The sequence below is a fragment of the Dreissena polymorpha genome, chromosome 16 (assembly GCF_020536995.1).
Source record: "Dreissena polymorpha isolate Duluth1 chromosome 16, UMN_Dpol_1.0, whole genome shotgun sequence".
Lineage (NCBI taxonomy): Eukaryota > Metazoa > Mollusca > Bivalvia > Myida > Dreissenidae > Dreissena > Dreissena polymorpha.
This window is the reverse complement of record NC_068370.1, coordinates 21625738-21641991: the sequence shown is the minus strand read 5'-3', so window position 1 is coordinate 21641991 and position 16254 is coordinate 21625738. Positions and strand designations below refer to the sequence as shown.

Below are 16254 nucleotides of genomic sequence, written 5' to 3'. Positions count from 1 at the left end.
TTGAATGTGTGGTGAGCCCGCTTTTATTCCAACCAAAATAACAGAAGCCGACAGACCGAGTACTTTATTCTTATTCTCTGTATCTCTAATAATGTTAACTGGTAGGGTAATATGCATGATTAATTAACAATTGATAAAAACAGTATATTGCCAATGCACTTTATAAGATTTAAATGAGGTTTAAAAGTCAATGACATAGGCGTTCGTTTCTTCATAAATTTGTCAGCAATGTAAAATTGTGTTCCAGAAACTGACTATAGATAGATTATATGTGGAGTGTAACCTAATAAAGATTGAAATGCGCAGAGAAATTGCGCGGTGGACGTGAATTAATCGCTGTTATCGGATAAATTCTAACCGGTAAAATACACTAATAAAGCAAACGAAATCGCCGAATAGTGCATTTACTAATGACAGCAACAGCGTAAGTATGCGACAAAGTCTGTGTGATGCTTATAGCGCATCAGACTTTCCGGATGTAGGTTTCTTCTTAAGTTTGTTTTCTTTGTGTGTTTCGTTTATGCTTTTATGATGACAAAGCCCAGCCCCATGGCGTCCTTTCTACTGCCCATGGCGTCCTTTCTACTGTTGAGCAACACATTTCAAATAAGTCCATATAAACGGACTCCCAGAGCCTTTGATAATTTTTGCTATGGCGGGTCTGGCAGTCCATATGCACCCCTTCATAAACATGGGTGCAGTTCAGCGCAGCGAATCCGTGCGCTTCACTAAACAGACATTGTTCGAGACAAATTGAAGAAAATAATGAATAAACTTAATAAACATGTTAAATTTACCTGAATGGCAACCTACGGATGTTATCCTTTGCATGCACCCTATAAAAACACAACGATGTTTCAACACACTTTTCTCGCTGACATGTTTAAATTGGAAACAGTGTATTCTGTATCGAATACCACATCGTAATCGACTTTATAGGCTGGAGCACATAACCCGACGTGCAAAATTTTGGTGAATTGCGACCTAACCAATATTGAGTCAATTTTCCAATATGGCGGATACAGCCTACAAAACAAAACCTAAGTCAATAAAATCAATTATTTCTTTCTTTTAATGGTACTATTTGGATGAGTTTGTGTGTTGCTTAACCCTTGCATTGTTGATAACATTTTGCACTTATGGACAAGAGAGAGCGCATTGCAACTCTAAGCAGCCCATTGGGCTATAAAGCTTAGAGTTGAATTATTGCAACTAATTTCAAATGTGTCTTTCTAAAAGTGGTGCCATATGAGTTGTTAATAAACCCAAAAGGAAGCAGTGTTAAAATTGAAACTATAAATCTCACTTTCTCTAATATGTTATTGTTTTACCCAAGTAGATTTGAATGACAAGCAAAAACCATGAAAGAAAATTGAGGGACATTTTCACAGATTTTGGCAGATATTGAAGTTTGTCATTAAATGCTTTATATAGATACATGTGAACATTTGATCTAAAAAGCTCCAGTAAAAAAACAATAATTAAGTAATTTTTTAAAAATTATATTTTTTCCATGTTTAACCTGAAAATATCTGGAAAAAAATCTTATTTGTTACCGCTTCAGATTGACATCTCTTGTTGCCTGCTTACTTGTACATAACTTAAACCATTGATATCGCTTGTTACCTACTTAGTTGTACACTACTTAAACCTTTGACATCTCTTGTTGCCTACCTTATTGTACATAACTTAAACCAACAGTCGCATAACCACTGTTATCGATTTTTGTGTAATGCTACTATTATATGTATAATTTGTAAATAGTCAATTGTAAATGGCAATTATACGTTAATTTTTTTGATCTTATGATCACATGAAATTAACAATAATCGTCCATAAGAACTCTAAAAGTGTTTCATTACGTGTGTTTTTTGTTATATATAGAAACAAAATTATTTATTTCGTATTAACTTGATATTGGTTCATTTCTGCATTTAACAAATGCGTACAATGAAATAGCATAATAATACATTTTTGTTATTTTAAAAATAAATCGACTTAATAAATTTAAATAACATTATATTGATTGATATCTGCACTTAAAAATATTACAAAAATACTTTATTTTAACATAACTGTTCGAAAAATAATGAAAAAATTTACTATCCACTGATTGCATATGTTCTTTTATTCTTTTTATCTTTGTAATGTTTAGCCAAGCTACCATTACATTCATTGTCATTTTCACATTTGTGTTTTTTTCTGTCTATTATGTTTGTTTTTTAGTTTGGACCAGTAGTCCATTGTGTTTTCTTCTCACTTCTGTGATTATTTCTTTTCACTTCTTCATATCTATGGAATATTCACCTTTCTGTATCCCTATTTTTTGTTTCCTATTTTTGTTTGTATGTATGGACGTCCTATGTCTTATAAGAGAAACAAACTTGACATGTTTTAAGATAGAAACTAACTGGACAAGCACACACAAACTATCATTAACATCACCCTCCACATTTTTAAATGATTAAATTATGTACTTTAAATGTTAAAGGGCTAAACAACAAAGACAAACGCATTAAAATCTTCAAATGGTTAGACGATAAAAAATATAGTATATGCCTTTTACAAGAAAGTCACTTGACACATACTTTAGCACAAACCTTAAAAGATGAATGGGACGGAGAAATCTATCTCAGTGGAGAACATACTAATAAACAAGGCATTGCCTTTCTGATAAAAAATAATATAGGGGTCACAGCCGATAATTTTAAGGAAATAATAATTGGCAGACAAGCAAGTATAGATATCAAAATACACGAAACACAAATAACATTAATCAACGTCTACGGCCCTAACATAGACGATTCCACATTTTATGAAACATTACAATCCTTCATAATTAATAACCAAGATAAAAATATTATAATCGGTGGTGATTTCAATACTGTCCTGAACCCATTATTAGATAAAAAGAATGGAAACCTTTATACTCATACTAAAAATAGAAACATTTTAAATAACATAATTGAAAACTACAATATGATAGATATCTGGCGTACAATATACCCAAACGAAAGCAAATTCACCTGGCACTCAAACACAAAACCAACAATATTTTGTAGATTAGACTATTTTTTAATATCTGAATCTCTTTGCAATATAATTGACACATGTAACATAAAACCAGGATTCATGACTGACCACTCTCTAGTTGAACTTAAACTGCACAACATACAACCTGAAAGAGGCCCAGGATACTTTAAAATTAACAACAGCATCTTATTAGATACACAATATCAAACACAAATAAAACAGGAAATATTAAATACAGTTCAAAATAATAAAGATGCAAACCCAAACACCTTATGGGAAGTAATTAAAGGAAATATACGTAACACAACAATAAGATACACATCATTTAAACAAAAAGAAACACACAAACTTGAAACCGAAACCATCAAAACCATTGAAACACTTGAAAAACAATTGCATCAAACAAACACAAATGATACCACCGACATTGAAAATGAAATAACATTAAAAAAACAAATATTAGATGGAATCTATCATACACATCTCAATGGAATAATACTAAGAGCGTGTGCACAGCATGTTGAACACAATGAAAAAAATACAAAATATTTCGCAAACATTGAAAGACGTAGAAGTGAACAAAAAACTGTACACAAATTAGTAGTCAATGGCAAAGATATAACAAACAGAATTCAAATACTAGAAGAACAACGTTTATTTTTCGAAACCCTCTATAAACGAAAAAATGTTGAAAATAACACCCTTTTTATACGCCCGTCTATGACGGGACGTATTATGGTATACCCCGCGTCTGTCTGTCCGTCCGTCCGTCTGTCCGTCCGTCCGTCTGTTAATGTCGTACGCTACGTCAAATATCCTTTGACAGATTTTCTTCAAATTTTAACACAATCTTAATATTGATAAACCCTGATCCCCTTTCGTTTTTGACGGAATTCTGAATTGTCGTTCCAGAGTTATGGGACTTTGTTCGTCAAAATTTCGTGATTTCATTGAATGTCCTACTGTAGCTCAAATATCCTTTGATGGATTTTTTTCAAATTTCAACACAATCTTAATATTGATAAACCCTGATCCCCTTTCGTTTTTGACGGAATTCTGAATTGTCGTTCCAGAGTTATGGGACTTTGTTCGTCAAAATTTCATGATTTCATTGAATGTCCTACCGTAGCCGTCCGTCCGTCCGTCTGTTAATGTCGTACGCTACGTCAAATATCCTTTGACAGATTTTCTTCAAATTTTAACACAATCTTAATATTGATAAACCCTGATCCCCTTTCGTTTTTGACGGAATTCTGAATTGTCGTTCCAGAGTTATGGGACTTTGTTCGTCAAAATTTCGTGATTTCATTGAATGTCCTACTGTAGCTCAAATATCCTTCGATGGATTTTTTTCAAATTTCAACACAATCTTAATATTGATAAACCCTGATCCCCTTTCGTTTTTGACGGAATTCTGAATTGTCGTTCCAGAGTTATGGGACTTTGTTCGTCAAAATTTCGTGATTTCATTGAATGTCCTACTGTAGCTCAAATATCCTTCGATGGATTTTTTTCAAATTTCAACACAATCTTAATATTGATAAACCCTGATCCCCTTTCGTTTTTGACGGAATTCTGAATTGTCGTTCCAGACTTATGGGACTTTGTTCGTCAAAATTTCGTGATTTCATTGAATGTCCTACCGTAGCTCAAATATCCTTCGATGGATTTTTTTCAAATTTCAACACAATCTTAATATTGATAAACCCTGATCCCCTTTCGTTTTTGACGGAATTCTGAATTGTTGTTCCAGAGTTATGGGACTTTGTTCGTCAAAATTTCGTGATTTCATTGAATGTCCTACCATAGCTCAAATACCCTTCGATGGATTTTTTTCAAATTTCAACACAATCTTAATATTGATAAACCCTGATCCCCTTTCGTTTTTGACGGAATTCTGAATTGTTGTTCCAGAGTTATGGGACTTTGTTCGTCAAAATTTCGTGATTTCATTGAATGTCCTACCGTAGCTCAAATATCCTTCGATGGATTTTTTTCAAATTTTAACACAATCTTAATATTGATGTTGCAAGAGGATACATTATGCTCCATTGAAATAGTATCCCTGAAAAATTGAACAAGGTGAGCTTTTTTCTATTCCGATTGTACACTACCACTTACCCATCTACATTTCTCTTTTATTATTGGTCAAAATATCTATAACAGGTTTACTTCAACTCCATATCCTCTAAAGAAATGCATACATATACTCAAAAAAAGATATGGTATGAATGTCAAGGAGACGGCGCTCCATGCTCATGTACTTATAAAATAAACCATGTATTCAAATACAAATAAACTGAAGTAAAAAAATGATTCAAAGGGTTATTTATTACCTTACTACTTCATTGGCGAACGACGGGCGTATCATGCGCTCATGGCGCAGCTCCTCAGTTAAAAATACACATCACGCTTTATTAAAGCCTTTAAACCAGGAGGAAACACAACTGTGCGACGGATTGCTTAATGAATATGAATGTGGATTAGCCCTAAAAGAAATGCAAAATAACAAAAGCCCAGGATCTGATGGCATCACAATCGAATTTTATAAAATATTCTGGAATGATATAAAAACACATCTAATTAATTCACTTAACTATTCATTTAACAACGAAAACTTAACTACGCTACAAAGACAAGGTATTATATCACTTATTCCAAAACCCGGAAAAAACTTAGAATCCTTATCAAACTGGCGCCCGATTAGTTTACTGAACAATGATTATAAAATTGCAACTAAAAGTATAGCAAACAGAATTAAAAAAATATTACCATCAATCATTTCAAAATCTCAATCTGGTTTCATAAAAGGACGTTACATTGGTGAAAACGTTCGTCTTATCCAAGAATGCATAAACTATTTCAACGATTCAAATAATCCTGGTCTAATATTCTTTGCAGACTTTGAAAAGGCATTCGATTCGCTTGATCATTCATTTATGTTCTCTTGCTTAGAAAATATGAACTTTGGTGAAAGTCTCATTCAATGGGTCAAACTATTCTATACCGATATTAACAGTATAATCATTAACAATGGCTTCTTTTCAAACAGTTTTAACATCGAACGAGGGGTTCGACAAGGATGTCCACTCTCATCATCGCTATTTATTATTTGCATCGAGTATCTATCACATCACATCCAATCAAATAAACACATAAAAGGCATATCACTAGAACCTGATGAAGAAATCAAACAATCCCTATTTGCTGACGATGCAACTTATTTTTTAAATGACAATTACGATTCTTTCCATAACCTAATAGAGTCGCTAACCCTTTACGGAATGACATCGGGTCTTAAACTAAACAAAAGTAAATGTACTGTGCTACGAGTAGGTAAATTAAAACAAAGCAATGTTCAATACAAAAAAGAAATGTAATTGGACATCCGATGAAGCCACAACGCTAGGAATTACTTTCACAAATAATGAAAAGGATACAGTTCTTAAAAACATACTACCTAAATTACAGAATTTTAAAAACTGCTTAAAATCATGGCATCATCGTAAACTTACACTTATCGGAAAAAACACAGTATTGAAAACGTTTGCACTTCCTAAATTAATATATGTTTTAACAGTTCTCCCAAATCCACCAAATGATGTTATTAACGATATAAAATCAGCAATATTTAATTTCATATGGGACGGTAAGCCTGATAAAATAAAAAGAACTCAGTTCATTCAATCTGTAGAAAATGGAGGCATCCAATTAACGAACATTGACTCATTCTTAAATGCAATCAAATGCAGCTGGGTTAAAAGATACCTAGATAATACCAATACGAGTAAATGGAAATTATTCTACCAGAAAATCCTAAAAAAATATGGTGACTCCTTAATCTTTGAATGTAACATCAGCAATACTATCTTACATGAAATTGCAAACGAAAACATATTTTTGTCTGATGTTCTATCAGCGTGGAGTGATGTCACTCATAACTTAGAAACCCAAACCAGCAGTAAAACAATTTTATGGAACAATGAAGACATAACTTCAAACAATAAGACCTTTTTCTATAAAGACTGGTTTGAACGAAGCATTAAATATGTCGACCAATTATATGACTACAGAATTAAGGATTTCTACTCTTTTGATAATATATGCTACATATACGGAATACCTTCAAATAGTTTTCTGAAGTACTACACACTAATCAAAAGCATACCCATACATATTAAATCTGAAATCAATACAAACAATACACCATGTACTCAAACAACATTTGTAGAAAACATACTTGGAAGAAAAAACAAAACAAATAAAATATTTTACACAATACAAATTAGAAACCCTACAGAAAACTCCAAAATCCAAAATAAATGGCAAGTCCTCTTTGGTGAAAATGAACTTAATTGGAAACACATATTTGACATGCCATATAAAGCAACTATTGAAAGCACGCTGAGAAATTTTCAATATAAATACATCCATAGAATTATAGCTACAAATAAATATCTCTTTAAATGCAAATTATCTAACTCAAATCTGTGTGACTTCTGCAGTGAAAACATCGAAACTATAGAACATCTTTTTTGGGAGTGCAAACACATCCAGCCTATTTGGAATCAATTAATATCTTTTCTTGAACAACATCAACTAAACGTTAAACTATCTTTCTTAAATGTAAGTTTCGGAATTAACTCATTGAAATCATTAGACTGTAATAATATTGTGAATTTTATGGTCATATTGATGAAATATTTTATCTTAAACATGAAGTACAAAAAACAAGTACCAAATTTTAATTGCTTTGTCCATAGTCTTAAACTAAAAATCCAGATTGAGAAAGAAATAGCCCTCAGTAATGACACATTACAAATCTTTGAACAAAAATGGAATCGGATTAAATTCTCATAATGTTTTGTCCACTTATACACATTTCACTCTAATGTTAGTTTTTCTCTATAAAATAGTTTTGTTTATTGTTTTTAATTTTAAATTTTCTATCTGACAAGATCATTGTGAATATACAACAAAACACACAAGTCCAGTATGCTTTCTTCCGACTTTATACAACTCATCATTTTTCATAACTATTCCTCTGTTGTTCTTTTCTTTTCTCTCCAAAAAAAAATAAAATATATATATAGGCATATCTTGTAAAACATGTCTGAACTTTATTGCTTCGTACAATCACTATATTTTATGATCATATACATGTTTACAATGTATGTATGATATTGAATAATAATTAAAAAAAACAAAACAATAATTAAAGAAAAAAAAGTAACTTTCAACTGGGCTCGAACCACTGACCCTGGAATAAAAGACTTATGTTTGGACCACTCGGCCATCTGCGCTGTAGTGAAATAAGGTCACTTCCAACAGCCGTGCTGTTGGGCTAGCTCTTTAACAACGTGGGTAAAGTGTCTGACTACCACTCTGAAGGTCGTGGGTTCAATCTCTGTCTTAAGCTTAGTGTTTTCACATTAATGGCAACGAGTCAAAGAAGAACTGTGAATGTGGGAATGGGTCTGAGCTGTTTAATGGTTTCAGGGGGGCCATGCAGATGCAAGACATGCTGTAGCAGGCGTGTCTGGGCCATGAAACATTAAAAGGGGAGGAGTGTAGTGAAATAAGATCACTTTCAACAGCCTTGCTGTTGGGCTCAGCCTTGCTGTTGGGCTAGCTCTTTAGTGACGTGGTTAGAGTGTCTGAATTACCACTCTGGAGGTCGTGGGCTCCCCGGCTTGAGCTCAGTATTTTCACATTAGCACTCTTGCAACTCTTTATAATTTTAAGGTTTTTAAATTGTCAAAAGATGCATTCAATAAATATATTAGAGCATCATTTATGCAATGCTAACTGTAATGGTAAGAGATAAAAAATATTTTCATGTAATTTTAGAAGAATATTATTTCATTAATAGCATTTAAATTATTGCCAGTTTCTGCAGTAGCATACTCAGTCCAGTGCTTGCCTATCTAAGTCATACTTGATCTTACCAGATTGTAACATATCTTCTGGTCTTTGTATAATGTCATGTTGAATTGTCTGTGCAATCTTACTATTCATATTGTTACTCACAGTCTCCTGACAATATGAGAAAAGCCCTGCATGGGGTACATTATAATTTAGAAAGAATTGTGTGTTTCCTCCGCAGGCATGACTAGTTTGTGAATGTCCACTGATGATGGCATCTGGAGATGGTAGTCCAATGACAACACCCCCTCCAGGTCCCGCCTACACTCCTGATAATATACAGCGTATGCAACAGGTAAGGCTGTGTCTAAACTTGTGTTTATTTACAGCGTTTTAAATTTCAGTGTTTTTGGTACCAAGGAACTTAAATTAGATATTAATATTTTTGAGACAGTATGTTTTTGGCCCCTTACTCAAACTTTTTGTGCCCTGTGAGACCTGTTAAAAAGGGCAAATTGCGTTTAACCCTTTGTATCTGTAAGTTTCTTAACTGTTTTTTTTAGATTATACAAAATAAATAATTCTTTTCTATGCAGAATTAAGATACATGTATTTCAATATGTGGATTGATTGAGCATGAATACCGATAATTATTAATGAATGTCAAGATAATTTTAAGAAGTTAATGTGATGATCTTCTCTGTAAAATCCCTTATTATTCAAGCTTTTAAAGATTTTTACTCTTAGCAAGTTATTTAAGAAAAAATATAAAATTCTCATTATGGTTTATAATGTTCATATAAAAATAAAATTGCTAACGAGATTGCCGCATTACATGTACATATTTTTTTTAGTAGTGATGCAAAATAATGTAACTTGTTAAGATTGTTGTAGATTAGTAGCATTTATTGATTTTATATTACATTAAAAGCGGCCGAAATTGTTGTCCAAATTAAAAGATACCTCAGCATATAGAATTTTCACTGACTTGTTTTCTTACTTGAAAGAAATAGTTGCAAACAAATGTTTGTCTCCATAAAATGTGTGTATTATTCCCTTTGTAATCATTAAACAACATCAAAACTTTTAATTTGCAATTTTACAATAAAGTATAGGCAGCTTAATTGATCAGTTTGTCTCTAATTGGTATCCAAACAAAGGTCATCAAATAAGCCCCTGTTAAGTATAATTGACAAAGGGCATGAGGTGCTTATTGGCCTTGAAAAAGGAATGGGGGCTGACAGAAAAACAGGCATTGTGTAGGGCTGCACTGACCAGCCTTGGTTAACAGTATACTGTATCTAGGTATTTTTAATCATTTCAAAACCCTGAGTATGATCATAAATGAATAAAAGTCTTGTTCATGTATGATGTCCTCATTGCTTACAATGAATATGAAAATGAGAGTTGAGGTTTGTCACTTTAAATGTATGATTTGTTTAAAAGGGACTTGTGGTATGCTTTTAGAATATAAAGATGGAAGAAAAAGGTATGCAGAACAATGCCCAGTCCTATGGTCATATGCAGAGACCCAGTGGTATGCATCCCCAGGGAATGCAGGGAGGACCTCCGCAGGGTATGCAAGGGGGCCCTCAGCAGGGTATGCCAGGAGGACCAGGTGTTATGGGGACCCAAGGTGGGCCTCAGAACATGATGGGCACCCAGAACATGCAGGGACCGCCACAAGTTGGAATGCAAGGTCCACAGGGTATGCAGGGTCAACAGAACATGCCTGGAGGCACTTCACAAGGAATGGGAAACATGCATCAGCAGGGAATGCAAGGAGGCAACATGGGCCCCGTTCCCAACATGAGCAATCCTGCTATGGGTGGTCCAAACATGACGGCCCCTGGAGGGCCTGGTATGGGCAGGCCAGGAATGCAAGGTCCTGGGATGGCTGGGCCAAACATGGCTCAGCAAGGCTACATGAACAACCCAGGCATGATGTCAGGCAGCCCAGCTCCAAACATGGGAGGGCCTAATCAGGGCATGCCACAGGGTCAGCATATGAACCAGCCCATGGGTCAGAACATGCCCGGTCCTGGTCCACATATGGGCTCCAGTATGGGGTCTCCAGGTCCAGCGGGTAACATGAGTCGGCCTGCGAGCAGCGGTCCTGAGGGACAGCACATGAATATGCAGGGACCGAACCCACAGGGACCTGGTCTCAATATGGATGGATCAAACTATAACCAAGGTATGTTAGATTACCCTTAATATTAGTGCTCATATATAATATTATTTAATAAATATACTACCAATTAATTGGTTAGTTGAAAATATATGTCAGATTTTTCACTTTACTGTTTTGCACCCTTGTAATAAAACACAATTTCTAAATAAATTTTTTTTGGTGTTAATGTAATCTTACTTAAAAGCTTAATTGGAAACCTAGGAAATACATGATTTATCAACATACATGAAAGAAAATGTCATGATACAATCATTGTTGCAGGTATGAACCGCTCTATGGGTCCTGGACCAGCGGGTCCCATGAATCCGATGCATTCTGGTGGGGGGCCCATGGGAGCTGCTGGTCCTAACATGATGTCCGGCAACATGCCACCAAATCAGCCAATGAGGAGCGCCAACTTTGTGCCCTCTCAGCTCCACCAGCTACGGGCCCAGATCATGGCATACAAGCTACTCGCCCGCAATCAGCCCCTGCCTGACCAGCTGAGGATGAATATCGAGGGCAAGAGTGCGGGGACATTCAGGCCTCCAATGCCTCGACCGCAGGGTAGGTCATGTGACAAGACAGTGTGATTTTTACAATTTTGTTTATAAAAACTGTATAGAATTTTCTTTAAAATGAATGCTGTCTTTGTAATTTCATGGTTTTTAATCCACTGACGAGTATGAGTGTTGTGTAAAATGATAATAAAATAGAAATTTCAGCATTAATGAATATTAACAATATTAGTTGAAATAGAAATTTCAGAATTAATGAATATGAACAAAATTAGTTAAATTGTATGTTTTCATTATCTGTAATTTCTATTTACAACAGATCAGCAGGGGATGCAGCCAGGGGGTATGCGTATACCGCCCCAGCAGCACCCTGGTGGTGGCCCTCAGCCCCCCAACATGGCTCCCATGCCCTCCACCAGTGGTCATTCCCTGTCTCCAAGTAGCCAGAGCTCGTCTTCGAGCACCCAGCCCCTGCCTGTAGGGCCCAGTACCACCCCTCCACAACAGGTAATATACTAAATGATTGGTTTCAAACTCTTTATGCTATGATTAATTTTTTGTTATTGTAAAATAAGCTTAAAATATTCTTACAATTTAGAATTTCGATGAGACTGACAGGCAAGAAATGACGAATATGGGTCATGCCAGGTAAAAAACTAGGTGGCAGAGTCATTAGTGTGTTTTAAACATTGAGCATGGTGTCCGCTCTCTAATTCAAGTCGTTTTCATCCGGGCTTTACCAAACTTGGCCAGAAGTTGTATCTAGATAATATCTAGGCCAAGTTCGAACATTGGGCCATGCCGGGTCAAAAACTAGGTCACGGGGTCACTTAGTGCTTTTTAAACATTGAGCATGGTGTCCGCGATTTTTGTGTGAAGACAACATGCAAAATATTTTGTGTCAATGTGGCATGTGGGGGTATTAGTCACGTCTGTGACAAAGCTATAGTTTGCAATAACAAAATCTTACGTTATAATGTGATGATTTTCGTTGACAAAAATAAAGTTTGGTTGTAATGAACATGATTATTAGCTGAGAACGATTTCAAGATTGCCCTTATGCTTTCTAAATGAAGAATAAGTATTGGTTGTGAATATGGGTTGAGTCATGAATTTATAGTTAGAAATGTAGTAGTGCCTGTAGCTGACTGATCCAGGGACAGAAGTTGCTTAACTGTTTGATTTTTACTCTTCAGAAAATGGGCCCTGCAGCAGCTGTAGCTACAACCTCATCCCAGGCCATGATGACCATGCAGTCTCGCCAGAACAGGATAGCACCAGTCACCAAACCTGTGGGGCTAGATCCCATAGAGCTGCTGAATGAGCGCGAAAACAGGTAAAACATGGCCCTTGCTACACTTTGGGGGATTGGTGCCGGAGCCCTTAGAGGGGGGAATTTCGCATTGTTTTGGGCGAAAAGGGAAATTTTAGAAGATCTTTTAACCAACCATTCAAAAACTGCTATATTTTAATGTTATTTACATAAATATACATTTAATCAAAGGTTAAAAGCATGTGGGGGATTTTTAGCTGAAATAGGGGGAAAAAGTATACTATTCTAAGGGGGAAATGGGGCCAAATTTTTGCCCCAAAAAACGGCCAAATGAGGGCCTTGTACATGATTCCATAAAGCTGCTGAATGAGCATGAAAACAGGTACATGATTTCATAGAGCTACTGATTAAGCGTGTACATATTGAACACAACGCCTTCTGATAATGGTGGCGGTGTTTTTCAGGATTGCTGCTCGTATATCTTCTCGAATCAAGGAGCTGCAGGGCATACCTGCCACCCTGTCAGATGACATGAAAACCAAGGCAACCGTAGAACTGAGGGCACTACGCCTCCTCAACTTCCAAAGACAGGTGGGCAAATACACATTAATGCATTATTAATTACTTATTTGAATTACAGTTATCTCAACTTGTTTCAATATTTTGGTTTCAGAAACATTTTATTTACTTATTTATGCATAAAATTATGCTTATACTTAATTTAATTACGGCTAAAACACGGTATTGGTGCTCATAGTAGTCTCACTCACCTTAAAAATTGAAATTGTAGATACAGCATTTCCTTGGTGTTATTTTTAAAGCTCAAGGTATCCCCTACTCAAATCAAGTTGAATTTTATTTGATCATGCATGCATTATTTTTTTATCTAACATTTTCATCCTATGGTATAATACAAGTTACAGACACTACACTAGTCATATAACATGCAAGAAAAACATAGCAGAACTTCAAAACTTCAGATATTTTCACTTTAACATCAACTACAGGTTATAAACTGTTGAAATAAAGCAAAAAACCAAAAGTGATTACTATCTTAACAAAAAAAATCAAAGCATTAATTAATCAGGTATCAGACCAAAAGAGAACCAAGCAAGAAACTTTTTTATAACTTTTATTATAGACCCACAAGATAGCTAATTGGGCATTTGTCTGAAACCAGGAAGTATATTCAAACAAAATAAATCGAAACAATTGGTTTGAAAAAGCATAAGTTTTCATAAAAGGTAGAATTGCATGCTCATAAGTTTGGTTACAGACACTACCAAAATATATGATTCCAAAAACAGTTGCAGAATGGCATAAAGCATAAAAAATGCACTATAAAAGCAAGTTTACATAAAAACAGTGACTTGAACATTATATCAAATGATTTTTGATCTGTTAGAATTTTAGTTAAAACACATTTTTTGTGTACATGATCTGAGTTGGTTACAGACACTACACATGGGGTAACAATAGCTGTCCAGGAGACGTGTAGCTTGACAATTCTCAGTGCTGGGCACATACAAGTCAAAGAAGACTAATCTGACATTATGAGTTTGGCACCTCATATGAATTGGCACACCTGTATAGAGTTTCAAATTAATATAATCTAGAATTTCATTATGCAGCAATAAGCATTACCAATTTCTTTAATTCAAGAAGCAACATTTGCAGGATAGAATTCTGAATAAAACCAGACCAATAAATGCACAATTTCAGTATGATATTTCGAGAATTCTCTATTTTATATTCAAGCTTTTTTCGAGTGAGACTGCATAACGCTAAAAAATGGCCATTTTTAGAGCTTGTTTCCTTGCATATCTCAAGAATGGGTTACACAAATCTCTTGAAATTTTCAGGAAAGTAAGAGAGGTATATGCCTGGCTTACCAATCTTTAATATTGGTTCTTATCGTGTTTACTTTTTCTTTTTCATGCATATAACATGAAAATTCCCTTATGAGCACCAATACCGTGTTTTAGCCATTAGTTTTTAGAACAACACTTCAACACAGTTATTTCGAAGTTGTCAGGACCGTTACAAAAACTTTGGATTTACGATAATTCGAAATAAACATTTTACAAAAGACTTCTTTGATTCTGTATAAATAAAATGTTGTGGAATTTGCATGGTTCGGTTACCGCTACTATTAATAATTGTTTTACTTAAAAAAATAAACTAGTCAGAGAGCAATAGATTTCTAATGGTAACAAACGGAGGAATACAACAATTTTTCTTCTTTTTATTTTCCTCTAATTACCAAACATCTAAAATATAATAAAAAGCACATATTATTTAGTTTAAAAAGTAAAGTTTATATATGCATTTCATTTGACCACATTTACTCAGACCTAACGTGGCATTTGTTTGTTACTAAATAATGCAAAACTACATAAATAGTAATTATCGGCTTTTGACGACATTATAAAATAAACATGCTACTCGCAGACGACACGTGTAATTATCGGCTTTTGACGCGCCACGCGCAGAATAGGAAGGTGTGAAATTACGCTCAGTGTTTTGCAGTTTTGACTTCGGATAAAAGATTGATGAATTATAATGTTGGGACCAACAGAATTACTTTGAATTAACGATTTCTTCGGTTTAACGAAGTTCGGATTAACAATGAAATTTTACATTAAACAAAGAAGAACCACAATCAGGACCCGAAAAATACTTCCAAATAACGGTGACTTCAAATTATCAGTGTTCGAAATAACGGTGTTGAAGTGTAATTGTTTTTTGATAAATGAAAATTGCTTATTTCAGAAAATTGTTCGGAAAAGTTATTTGTTCAAAAATATTGATAACACACACAAATCTAAATGTGTTTGGATCAACATTTTTTACTGTCCTTCCAGTTACTGAAATCAAACTTATTAAATGGGTACTCACACATTTCTATGTTTGCCTGCTGTGTACAGTTGAGACAGGAGGTTGTGGCATGCATGCGGCGTGATACAACCCTGGAGACAGCCTTGAACTTCAAGGCCTACAAGCGGGGCAAGCGTCAGACACTGAGAGAGGCGCGCTCCACAGAGATACTGGAGAAGAAACAGAAGATGGAGCAGGAGAGGAAGAGGAGGCAGAAACATCAGGTCAGTCACTCATGGCTCTCTAGGCCATAGTAGCTAATGCAGGGGAGGGATCTTTTCTTCTTTCTGAGGTAAAGTTTTCTTTAAGGCAAAACTAATTTTACAAATGCAGTCTAATTTCTGGCTGCGACCACCTGCATTGAGTCACTATCTGAGTAAAACAATCCTTTCTATTTCTCCTCATTTCAATTTAAGCAACCACCTCTATCCAGTTACCAAAGACCACATGCTGTTGTAGTAATTTACCCTGGATAAAGCACTAAGCGACATAGTGTCAGTACTGCAGCAATTTTT

At 34.9% G+C, this 16254-nt stretch overlaps 1 protein-coding gene across 2 annotated transcripts in view; it reads left to right on the top strand.

Moving 5' to 3' along the window:
• Positions 1-288: 288 nt before the first annotated feature.
• The window catches only part of LOC127862277 (probable global transcription activator SNF2L2), a 76912-nt gene continuing 60946 nt past the window's right edge, over positions 289-16254 (top strand). For both annotated transcript variants that reach the window (XM_052401338.1, XM_052401337.1), the window contains exons 1-8: positions 289-424; positions 9140-9253; positions 10366-11095; positions 11354-11638; positions 11909-12096; positions 12786-12925; positions 13327-13453; positions 15790-15963. In XM_052401338.1, coding sequence (XP_052257298.1) covers positions 9167-9253; positions 10366-11095; positions 11354-11638; positions 11909-12096; positions 12786-12925; positions 13327-13453; positions 15790-15963 — 1731 coding nt within the window. In that variant the 5' untranslated portion in view covers positions 289-424; positions 9140-9166. The remainder of the gene's footprint in view (positions 425-9139; positions 9254-10365; positions 11096-11353; positions 11639-11908; positions 12097-12785; positions 12926-13326; positions 13454-15789; positions 15964-16254) is intronic.